At 38.3% G+C, this 12,810-nt stretch overlaps 1 protein-coding gene across 1 annotated transcript in view; it reads right to left on the bottom strand.

Annotated features, from left to right (window-relative positions):
* Positions 1 to 2,300: 2,300 nt before the first annotated feature.
* The window catches only part of LOC132139790 (GAS2-like protein 1), a 28,074-nt gene continuing 17,564 nt past the window's right edge, over positions 2,301 to 12,810 (bottom strand). The window contains exons 2-5 of the mRNA XM_059548406.1: positions 11,177 to 11,284; positions 7,677 to 7,773; positions 6,970 to 7,279; positions 2,301 to 5,084 (exon numbers count right to left, since the gene is read on the bottom strand). Coding sequence (XP_059404389.1) covers positions 3,083 to 5,084; positions 6,970 to 7,279; positions 7,677 to 7,773; positions 11,177 to 11,284 — 2,517 coding nt within the window. The 3' untranslated portion in view covers positions 2,301 to 3,082. The remainder of the gene's footprint in view (positions 5,085 to 6,969; positions 7,280 to 7,676; positions 7,774 to 11,176; positions 11,285 to 12,810) is intronic.

Here is a 12,810-nt window from a genome sequence, read left to right as displayed (position 1 = left end):
ACGTAAACCGAGAAATGCTACTTACCGAAGTGAAGAGTTAGTATGTAGAAGTCGGCCTTCTTCCTTCCCTCCCACCTTACGTGATCTGTCATCATATGATTCACACTTCCGTCTCCGCAGTTGAGTGCAATAAGGTTACAGTAAAATCTTCATTGGTTTTTCGGTTTGAATTCATTTAAACATACGACTCAGATGTTATGATATAGTTATGTTATCATAAATTACAGGATAACCTACAAATTTCGCGCCTAATAAAAAGCAAAACTTCCTAAAGGCTAGGTCTTATTATGTTATATCCTCAAATAACAATATCACAACAAAACAACAACTAATGTCTTATATGACGTTCTCTAAATTATTTTGATAGCCTATATATTTTTAAATACTAGGTCATTGTATCCATCACATGTTTGTCTACATTCCACACCAATGAAGAATTACAAAGCCTTTCATCCAAAACATCTTTTATTACAATAATTAAATGAACAGCAATTGGTTTTCAAGGAACAGTGGAATGTTGGTCTTGCGATATTGCTATTCAACAAAGACAATTCCATAATGTCAAGACCTTACATTTCACTGTCAACGTTAAAGAAAAAACAATCCGCCAAACGAACTGCAGACATTAAAAGTAAATTAATACACATTCAGATTTCAAATCATCCAACAGCCTTTTCATTTACTGAAACCAGAGCATGACATAGATTCAACATGCATTTTGTAGATCACATCTGAACATCATATTTGCATAATGCAAATCAGATGGGTTAACTCAAGTAAATAAAACGTGAATCTACATGCTTGTAGTTCTGATGTCAATAATCAATAATAAACACAACCCATCCATGCAATAAATAATTTTTTAAAAGTATAAATGTGATTAGAAACGCATAATGAGAAAAGAAACATTTTCTTTTTTTGGAAATCAGAACAGAATAAATATGACTGGAGCTCAAAATGAGTTAACTGTACAAATGTATGGCAGTTCAATAGATACTGTAATAAGTGAATGTGTAGTGTGTGAACGTGTTTGACTAAATTGTGAATTAGGCACAGCAACCATTTATTCATTAGTTTGAAAGACCGCAGAAAGCTCTACTTTGTACTTATTTATACATATGCGAGAAATTTAACAATGTCCTAAAGTGTTACAACAGATGTTTAAATGGTAATGAACATAGAAACAATGAGTGTTGATCCATTCTATTGCAGTTTTTATACAAGAGGCGCTGTGGAGTGTTGATTGCCATGCAAACAGTAATAATATGGTTGCAGTCCTTTTCCATAAAGTCTTTTTTTGATTCACTAAAACATCTCTCAATAAAAAATGAGTTCATAGATACATGAGAGTTCTGTATAAAGCCTCCAAAAGAGAACATACCAAAAGTAAACATTTCATCCATTCATTCAGAAACATACAACATTGCCCCTTTATGATAAAACAGTTCACCCACAAGTAATTATCAAGGCCTAATAACTTACTCATTTAATATAAATAATCAATCAAATGCCAAACCAATGTGTAGTGTAATTCATTTAAGTAGAGTCAACATTTTCCCATATTTTATGCAATGGTCTACTAGATCTGTTTGGAAAAAAACAAAAAATAAAATAAAAACAAAAACAATTCATAATCATATTCAACCACTTGGTGGCGCCATAATAAAACTTTAAAAGAAATGTAACGTCTACTGTGTTGATGACGACGACGACAGTGGAGAATATCACTACGTTATAAACATTTTTGGACTCAATATGGCTTTCACAATAAACAGGCCTGATTTCCTGAATGATTTCCATATCTATACATAGTATGTAATGATTTCCATATTTTGAAAAAACATCCTATTGGGTGTTTAATATGGCACTATCTTATGTCCTTCATTTCTCACTTGTAGATAAAATCAAGCAATTTACTTTAAACAGAGGAACGCTGATAAAGCAGGATCTTGTCGTTACCGTGACCTTAAAAATGTGCGATTGTCTCAGAGTTGACAAAACACAGGATCCATCAAGTATATCAAACATTGCCTACCTCACACACACTCAGACTGAACCACCCAGATGCACACACACACACAATCTCTTCATCTCTACTTCACATACACAACTTCCATACTTTAAGGCAAGAAAATTTGTCAAGGCAACATTCAATATTAACATTGCATAGCTAAGGCAGAATTGCCATACTGAAATAAACAGCATACCTTTTGTACATTCATATTAAAGTCAATTAATAATATTTATATTTACATTACACTACCGCACATTTAAGAAAATCAACATATTTTACATTATCTCTGCCAATGTGATATTAAGCAGATGATGTGTGAATTATGTCTTCTCATAAATGTTTCTGAGAAGATTCCTTGAACAGATTCAACAAGCTGATATGCTGTCCTATTTATTCTGGGCTAAAACAACAGTACAGTCACTTAATTGTATTTCCAATTTCAATCATTTGGATTTCACAAGTATGGTCAAAACGTCATTTAGGCGTTTGTCTTGTACATAAAATTACACCAAAATAAATCAAGCATCTTTTTCGCTTTACTGATTCTACAGCTCTTATCCTACAGTACACAGTATACTCTGTATATTACAATTCCCTGATTAAAATAAGATTTTGACACTTCGTTCCAACCTTCACAAATGAATACTTTACTAAACCAGCTGGAATTAATTCAAAAACAGGTCATGTGGATATTAATAAGAAGCATTAAAACCTATAAAACTCTGAAGGGAAATGCAGTAATTTACTTTCTCAAACAGAAAAAAAAGATGACTCAAACAAAATTAAACCTCTCAGATGGTGCATGTAAAGTAGCTCTAAGATTTAATTCACAACAGGCCATGTTGTTCCAAGATGTCCAGAATGGCGTTTTATGCTCTTAGCCTCTTTAGGACACATTTATGTCTCCAGTGAAATGACAGTAAGGATTCCAGCATCCTGCTACATGTTGTATACGTCTTACAAATGTTCTTTTTTTTCACCACTCCTTTCTCTAATCTGACTATAAAGCTGTGTAGGCTGAGCGAATGAATACAGACCAAGTCAGTTGCCTGTGTACATTATCATTCACTACATCCAGGCCTCATTGTCTGGGCTGGACTCTGAAGAATAGGCACACTCTCTAGAGCCCAGAGCTGGGGAACGCTGCTGTGGTTGGATGAGCTCAGCAAAGGCCTGATGCAGAGCTTTGTGTGAGGGTTGGTGATTGTTTAAATGTGGGGACTGAGGTGAGGTCTGGAGGGGAGAGGAAACGGCAGGAGACTGCTGACAATGATTTCTGTATCGTACAGGTGTAGGGATGCGCGACGGACTGTTCTCAGGTCTGTTGTCAGTGCGGGGTCTTATCCGTGACTGCAACTTGTGCTTGTAGATGGAGGGCACCTTTTGACCTTTCTTGGCACGGAGGACGACTGTGTCATCCATATCCCCATTGGCCAGCAATAGAGGAGGAGTGCAGGACCCTTCAGATGGAGGCTCACTCAGACTCAAGCACATGGAGGAGCTCTCACTGGAAGAGTCCTGGTAAGAACAGTCATCTAGAGGTGGTGGAGGGGAGGGAAATGTCTCAGGAAGTGGCAGGTCAGCATTGTCATATAGCAGATCCAGCTGATGTTTGGTAATTTGTTGCAAGTCTCTCTCCACCCCAGCCCATTCCACCAGGTCCTGCTGGCTCTCCATCAGCACCTCCTGTTGGCTCCCGTTGATGTTTTTGGGCAGGCACACTGACCTGGATAGGCCTGGATTTGAGGCCTCTCCTTCCTCTGTGGAGCTGGAGATGGCAGGGAGCTTACGAAGACCTCCTCCTCTACCTCCCCATCGCTCTCCCTCCAAAAGCCCTCCATTGGGGAGACCTCCACGAATCTGGCTGTGGAGCAGTGCAGGAGGGTCCTCGAGTGCACAGGTGCGAGGATTAGTCCATTTAGACTCTCGCAAATCCGGCAGGATTCCCCCCTTACCCCTGAGATTAAGAGAAGATGTTGAAGAGTTAGAAGAAGAGTAAGCAGAGTCTGTAACATTAGTGTCACCCGAAGAGGTTGGGAGCACCCTTGAACCTTGTTGGGATCCAGGGGGCTGTAGCGACCTCAGTTCACTTCCAGTGAATGCTTTACCCTGCACAGATTTGGTTTGTTGCGTGTTGGCCAGAAACTCCGCTTCAAAGCTACGATATAGGTCTTGCTCCTTTTGAGGGTCCAGACTTGCCAGCAGGTGTAAACTAAAAATACCACTGTCTCCCTGGCTATCCTGTTCTTGTTTGTTGGGATTTGCCAAACCTTTTTGGTCTCTCCCTATGGGACGAGAATTGTGTGCAGATCGAGGGGAACGTGGTGGGTGGTGATGACTTGATCGTGAGGAAGAATGCGGAGAGCTGCGCCCTGGTTGTGTGACAGGAGGAAGCAGCTTTCGACTGCCAGTGGAAGGCGACAAAGGCGCAGGGGGGTGTGGCGCTACCATCCCCTTTTTCGCAGGACTACTGCTGGCACAGCTTTTCACTGGTGAGTTAGAGGCAGAGGAAGATGCTTGACTTCTGGGCAAACTTCCATTTGTTTTTGAGGATGCTGCGGGCATGTGCTTGGGTCTTAGTTCCTCTCTCCGATCTACTGGAAAAGAATGAGGGTCTCTAGGTGATGATCCAGAGCGGACGTCACCCAATCGGCCTCTAGGAGTCTTGCCATGGCTGAGAGAGCGTGGAGCCAGCAGCTTCCTACGACCTTCGGGTCCCAGTGATCTGCCTCTCTCTGTGCGGGGAGTTCGATGTACCTCTGTTGGGACCTGTGGTAGAGTAGGTTTCAAAACTGAGGTGGACTGTGGTGCAGGGCGCTCTCTGGAAGCACTACGGGCACGGGTCTGAAGGGTTCTCAGGGCTGGAATCTGTGCTCCCACTCCAGGACGCTCAATAATGTGTTTCCCTTCCTTACGGTTCACCAGTAGAACCACGTCGTCTCTATGAGCATGCCGTGTACCCAGAGAGATGCGACCTCCTCCTGGGCTTCCTCCTCCACCTTTAGACGAGGCTGTAGAAGAGTCACTATCTCCTGATAGCCTGCGAGTCCGAAGAAGAGATTCCTTATTCCTGTGTGTAAGAGAAAAGAGAGAACAATTAAGATTAAGATGGATTTTGGGATGTATGTGATTATATACACACATAAACATCTTATTTTTATGATATTTTTGAATGTGTTACATACACGCCACCTTAAAGGCCTTTAATTTTTTTCTTGGTATTCTTGGTTAGAATTACTAATCCACACAACTTCCATAATCTCCATGATTTTATGTGATACTTGTCACTTTTACCAAGCATGCAGGGAAATGCATGCAAGGCTGTATTCTCAGCAGCCAAGTTTTGGGATTAAAGAAAACCATCAAATAGGAAGGAAGAGAGAGGGATTACTCATCCTCTGGCATTATCAAACACATACACACAGACACTTTCTTACATGCACTACCTCTTAAATTCTTAAGAATGAAACTGACACCGTCCTTCTTTCCTTTAACCTTAAACTGGCTTGTGTAAACTAGAGACAAAACACTAAAAACAGAGTGTGCTTATGAATAGAAACACTGCTTTAAAATCATTTCTTAAACTTAGAACTTCCAGATCTTAAGATACACTTGAAAGTGAAAGTGGTAGCCTATTCTGCCCTCATTTGATTTTATTCAAATAAACACTCTTATTTAGACAAGAAAGTGTAAAACACACACCATGACACCCTGGTTCTATAATAGGACCTGCATTAACCCTGTTCTGACCTGTTTCTTCAGTGACAGACTGTGGGGAGTGAGATTATCCTAATCTTCAGTAAGCCAGTCTGCCTCACCTGCAGCTCTGGGAGTGCAAGTGTTAAAGAGTGCTGCTCTGACGCTTGGCCTTCATCATTAGTTAGCCTATGGAAACCGAGGCACACAGCCAAGGTAAAGCAGCGAGCTGTTCATGGTCCAGTTATACAATGTCCTGTCTGCACACACGGACATGTAAATATACCATGTGATGGAAATAATGAAGCACCTTTTGAAACTTCAGGATGTTTAGGAGTCATTTGTTCATTGCTCTAAGTGTGCAGTGATGCATGAAGTGTTTATACAGTCATGTTTCAAAATTTATTTCAGGAAGTTGTAAAAGAAAGAAAGAAACAAATATATAATTGTCCATTTGCTCAGGAAATACTGACTAAAAAAACATATCCAAATAAATGTATCCAAAACATGTTATCACTTGCATAATTAGGCAGTGAGAACACTGTCTCCTTGTAAAATGAAATAATTTTTTCTAACACAAGGGGGAGTCACAAACTGGACAAGAAGAGAATAGAGTCAGGACAATGTCACATGTGATTAGTTCAAATCTGCTTGCAATAATCTCTGTGTGTGTGTGTGTTCATGTGCACTGTTGTCTTAAGATGCAGCTCATTGTGGAGGTACAGTGCACAAGCAGAGTTCTATAATTTGTGTTGAGTTAACTAGGTCAGTGTGAGCAAATGGCAGACACCCTGAAGGATCTATACAGACAAAACACTGCATGTGTCCCAGTCATAACGCTTCAAGCTTTATTTCTTCATGTAAAAAGAGTGCACCCATTTCATATACAGTGATTCTGTGAATTACATATTTTCTTTGTTTTATTTTATTTATTTCCTATCTTATCATCACTATTCATATGTTTTTGTATAGTGAAGGTATTGGCTTTGGTTTGGCAACAAAACAAAACCATAATGAAATGAAAGTCCCTTCTTAAAATGTATATTTAGAAATTATTAATGTTGTGTTTACAAGATTAGTCATGTTTACACTTCTTACATCCAAAGACATTTTTTTGGTGACTTTTACATTCACTTTTTTTTTTTATTCACGTGAGACTTTTAGGTACTTCTGTTTTGGGTACTTCAGATGCTTTCCAAAGAGCTCTAAACAGGCACACACACACACGCTGCTAAACACCCAAACACACCTTCACTGACCTGAGAGGATTCAAGTGGCGTGGTTCTGATCTGTCCCGTGGCGGTCGAGGCAGCAGTGTCGTGGGTCGCCCTGTGTTAGTCTCCATCTCTACAGGTACAGCTGCATGGTGCGACCTGCCAGACCGTGATGGAGAGGAATGTGCTATGGTGCCCAACACAGGGTCCAAAGAGCGCCTATCGGGGGTTTTGTAGGGTGCCATGCTCTCATTGCGCCAGTGAGGTCCTGGGCTTGTGGAGCGGGACGAGTGAGTGCTGGAGCTCTTACTGTGAGGACCCTGGCCACTCGCTTTAGCCTGCTGATACCGGTGAGCTGTTGAGGTCAAAAAAGGCATCAGACAGCTTTTTTAATATTCACAAGAAAAAAAGATGAGAAACTTCAAAATCATAAGTGTTTTTAAACCTAATATTAATGTACAATGGTTATGGTAAGACTTATTATGAAAAGGCTTGCTTATGAAAAGGCATTTTATGTGTAATATATTACCAAATGTTTGGAGCTAGTAAGTTTTTTTGTTTAGAAATTAATAACCACAAAACACTAGAATAATAATAACCACAAAAAAATAGAAACAAAAATTTACACAACTTGTTTTTTTATTGTAACAAAGAAAACAATCAACGTGAGAAACATGTAGTAGTGTCGAAAAATTCCAAGTATTCCCATAGTTCAGAAACAGGAAATGACACAAGTGGAAAGCTAATCTCACCGAAAGCTGCGCAGCGACAGGGATCGTGTTTGTCGAGGTAATGCTCAAGTGTGTCCCAACCTCCACCCACGCGCACCATCACATGAGTCCGTAACACCTACACAGAGACTGATGTTAACACCTTTTAAACATACAATAACATGCACAACCAAAATATTGGACATATAATAACAAATTCCCAAATTTTGTTAGAAATCTTTTATACAGCTGATCAAAGAATTTTAGAAAATCAAAAATTTATATTCAGGACTGGAGCCCTGAATACCAAACAGCTGGTTAAAAGATCCAGCCTGAAGACTGATTATTCAGCGGTAGATAACAGAAGTTTTGCCAAATGGAAAAGTACAAAACAGAGTATGATGTAATAAAAGATTAAGTCTCAGAGCTCTGAAACAAAAACATCAGCGTACACTTTTAAGGTATGATATCATTTGTTGTTCAGTACAATGAAAGAATCAGTAGAGGCAAGATCTCCAAGGAACTGTATCAAAATCAAACTGATCAATTTATCAATTTATTTTGTCTATTTGTAAATGTGACACATGCAGAGCTGTGAAACAAGCTAACAAATTAGATTTTTCTGAAGAATAATTAATAATAATAATTGCTTGCCTATGCAAAAGTCACTTCCACAAAGAGTATTCCATTGTGAGTGGTTCCTAAGGTGATGCTAGTTTATGGCTAGGGAGTTATGGGTGATTTCTCACTGGCTCATGCCAAAATAAGCCCACCCCGAAGGCTAATGATACACGGGGTAACTTGTTTGAGCAATGTTGCTTGGGCACTTTCACATTGAGCATGGTAACAAATTTCTATCTGGATACTTTAGATCGGTTGTGGACCCTGTGTCTCACTCTTATCTTCAAACACCACTAATAATACAGGTGGAAAACCATGTCAGTCAGTTAAATATTATTATCTCAACCCCCGTGTCTTATAACGCTATTTAACAGAGCTGCCCACCAACACTTTCTCCATCCACCTCACTGCAGCCTCCATTCGCCTTCATTATCATGACAACACACTAGACAGAGCTGGAGAGAGAACAAAAAAACATCAGGCACTGACACACTCTTTTCATTCAACCCCCTCTCAGCTGGTATTCAGAGAGAGGGGAATAGAGAAGGTTTAGCATCGAAAACAGCTCTACTTTTGCTTCAAGCCCTGTCTCTTTAGAGAGAAATGTAGGATAAGAGACTGCTACTGATTCCTTTATCAAAAACGCTCAGTCAGGAAAACGCTATCTTTCACATGTACTCCGAACCTGTTGCAGCAGAGCTCTTTAAAGTTCCATCATTGCTAAACTCCATCTGCTGAGCACATGGTAAGTAATAATCATATGGTGAGTATCTGTGTGCTGTTGCCATGAAAAGCGAGCAAATCTGCTGGCTGGCACTATGCCCACCTGCACAAACTTACACAAGGTCTCCTTTTTAACCTTAAACTAAACTGTATCTAATCCTGTAATTCTTCTGCACAGTTCTCTGCTTGTTTTGTATGTCTTTCCTACATAAGGATGACAGGAAGTAGCCATACACAATGGCTACCTGCCCCCTAAAGCGTATTAAAACTCTCCAATGAGGAATTTTCCTAACGTTGGTTAAATTCCATCTTGAAGTATCACCTAGACATAACGTTCCACAAGACAGCAGTCAGCCTACACCCAGCTGCTAATACAACACACCTAGCCAAACCACACTTACTAAAAGAAGGCAGCACAAAATCGGTAAGGAGCTTAAAAATCTCTAGAGTGGAACAGAATGCAGGGGTCTCGAGAGTCAAGATGCATTTATCAAAGCTAAGTCTTGAACAAATTGGCTAGTGTGATTGCTTAATGTATTGCATATGGGCTGTACCTTTTTATTCAGCTCCTACAGCTTTTTTTTGTATATTGTTTTGTAATGGCTGCTGAAAATTCAACTTTGTCATCATAGGAATAAATAACATTTTCAAATATATCAAAATAAAAAGTTTATTTAAAAATCATAATAATATTTCACAATATCACAGAACAGACTCTTTTTTTTTTTTTTTTACAACCACACACTTTTACATGGTACAGTGCCTTTGAATTATTATCATTTGAGGGATTTTCTCTGCAAATATTGTTATGTGTTACTATTTTTAACAGCTCAAGTATGTATTTAGATAAATATGACTGCAGCAGATAGATTTAGTTGTTACACTAGGCTTTAATGTAACAATTGACTTTGATTGTACCTCTACGCTGGCCAATGGGAATGCTGCACTCTTTGGCAGCTTAACTCAGCTGCCCTTTAAAAAGCACTTGGGATTCAGCCCATGCATTGCTATGGAAACATGCTGAAACCATAATTATAATAAACAGTAAACAAAGAGAAATGTTCTTTTGTGGCATGGTCTTCATCGACAGGGGTTTTAGCAATTTCGTGAGGTTCTCTTTCAGTTTACCAACATCAAAATGAGCACTGAGCATCTAAACAAAGTGTCTGTCCAGAAGATACATTTTCTTTGCTTTTCACCTTACTAGCTCCTTCACCTCACGCTGTGTCTTTTAGTTTTAATTTGTGGGTCTATGGGTCTATGTATAATTATAGTCTCTGTAAATAAAAAGGTTCAATCTAGCAGCACCAGCTAAGTTGCACCCACGTCTTGCAAAAAAAGCATGCACACACACACACACACACACCCGATAGGAAAAAAACCTCATATACAGGAAAAACTGAGCAAATCAAGACAGATGAAGACAGAGAAAGAGAGGGATATAGGGTTGCAGTGAATGCGGTGGAGAGTGAGGCTAAATCCAGTTTAATTGATTCAGCCCTGCTGCACTGGACGAAGATACAATTTCATCTAAAGTTTCCTACAGCTGAGAGTGAAAATATGTTGACCCAACACCCTATTAAAAAGACACAGATGCATGCATAAAGTGCATGTAAATACCTATACACCAGCCCACACACACATGCACAGATATATCCAGAGAGCTCGGTAGAGGACAGGAAATGACATAAGTCTCCATTTCTGTCTGCAGGATGAATGGGGTGTGGGTGCTTGAATAGGTTAGCCTGGCAACTGTGTAAACACCATTCAAACCTTGGGATCACTTATTATGGAGCTATAATTGTTATAGTTTGGCCTCTATTCTGGGAATGTTAAAGATTCCAATGATATAGCAGCACAGATTCAAAACAAATATAACAGAATCGATGGCTTGATGTCTATGGGTGTGACACCAGCATTTGTACTAAAACTTTGTAATGGCAGAAATTGAGCTGTATCATTTTGTGCCCCTTGCTTCACCAAATAAAAATTGTTTTCCCAGTGATTGGCATTGTTTGAGTCAACTTATAGCTAAGAGAAAGCATTTAACGCATTTAAAGCATCCTTTTTAAAGGAAAAAAGACAAACTACAGCTTTAAGTGATAAAGAAAGAAAGAAAAAGACAGTGCCTATTGCTGCCTAATGTTTGACAGAATAGACAGGTGAATGAGTAACTGGTGAGTCAATTACAGATGTACCCTGATAAAGATGAGTGCGCTGGAGTCTCCGACTTTGTACTTCCCTTCTGAGACTTTGGTCATGGGGAACTGTGATGGACAGGAGCAATGGCCCAGAATCTCCCGAACCTACAAAACACAATACAAAATCTTATTAAACACTATCATACAATATGTAGACTATCATGGTTAAAAATTTGCGAATCAAACAAACACTTAATCACATAACAAATGGGCAACAAAGATGCCAATGGTATATTTGTATATTCAGTGATATTAGGAGGCCAAATACATAGTATGATGCTTGCAAAAGATAAACACAGGCCTGTATGAATAATAACTACTTTAACCAATATAGCGATCACACAAAAAAAGTATATAAGAAAAATAAATTATCTATATATCATCTATTATAAGGGGAAAAGTATGTAAAGAAACATCATATTTTCCAAGTATTTTTATTAACAATATAACTGTGTTTGATTAAACCAACAAAAAAAGGTTTACAATTAACACTGCATTACTAAGGATTTTTGGCCATGGTACCATGGTCCTTGAAAAAAAAAAACACTAGACTTGTTGATAACTGATCTTCAAAACATATATTATTCAGGAACTTACATGGAATGTTGTATGCTACTATTCCTAATCATGTTAAAGATACCATACTTAGAAAATATTTTTACTGATTATACCTGTAAATTTAAATCATAGAAAGAAAAAAAATATGGTCCCATGGATAAATGTAGATATTCTGAATTTGATGAAAGAAAGGGATCATGCTTCAAAAATCTCACTTAAAACTAAATTGAGTAATGATAGATATTGATTTACTATGGTAAGGAACTCTGTGGTAAAGAAATTATGAAGCTAAAACACATTTTTTCATTACTATGTTTGAAAAAGCAAGAGGCAATCCTGGAATAATTTGTGAATCATTTAAAAAATTTACAAGAAAACAAAATAAAGATAAGAAAATTCTAGAACTTAAAGTAAAAGGAAAATCAATAAACGATCAAGCTGAGGTGGTAGAGATTTTTAATCATCATTTTAGAATCATGGTAGAAACAATTACTCATTGTTTTCAGCCTGCATATACTAATGTCTCCAGTTACAACAGTGGAGCCTGTTTTTAGAATAATACCTGTTAGTGATTCTGATGTTATGTGAACAATAAATCTCTTAAATCATCTAGAGCAAAAGATAAATATGGCACGGATGTTGTTATGCTCAAAGAGTGGTAATCCCCTTTCTATTGATAATTATATGCCAATTAGTATCTTACCCACTGTTTCTAAGGTTATTAGAAGTTACTTGAGTAGTAGTTCATTTTTATTGCATCCAATGAAGTTTGATTTTAGAGTAAAATACTCAATGGAAACTGCAAAATGCTTTTTTATAGAAAATATTAAAACTTTTTGAGGTAAAGGTGGTGTAGTTGGAGCCGTGTTCCTTGATTTAAAGAAAGCCTTGGACACCGTTAATCATATCCTTAAGTCTAAGTTATCTTGTTTTAATTTCTTATTACAAATTTAACTGGATAAGAGTAATATCTATCAGATATTTCAGATGTCAGTGTGTTAGAGTACAAAATCACTAATCCAATGATTTAGGTACACCAACTGGTGTTCTGCAAGGATCTATCTTGGGTCAGT

This window comes from Carassius carassius, chromosome 4 (assembly GCF_963082965.1).
Source record: "Carassius carassius chromosome 4, fCarCar2.1, whole genome shotgun sequence".
NCBI classification, from domain to species: domain Eukaryota; kingdom Metazoa; phylum Chordata; class Actinopteri; order Cypriniformes; family Cyprinidae; genus Carassius; species Carassius carassius.
Note: the sequence above shows the minus strand (reverse complement) of the source record. Positions and strands in the feature narration are given on the sequence as shown.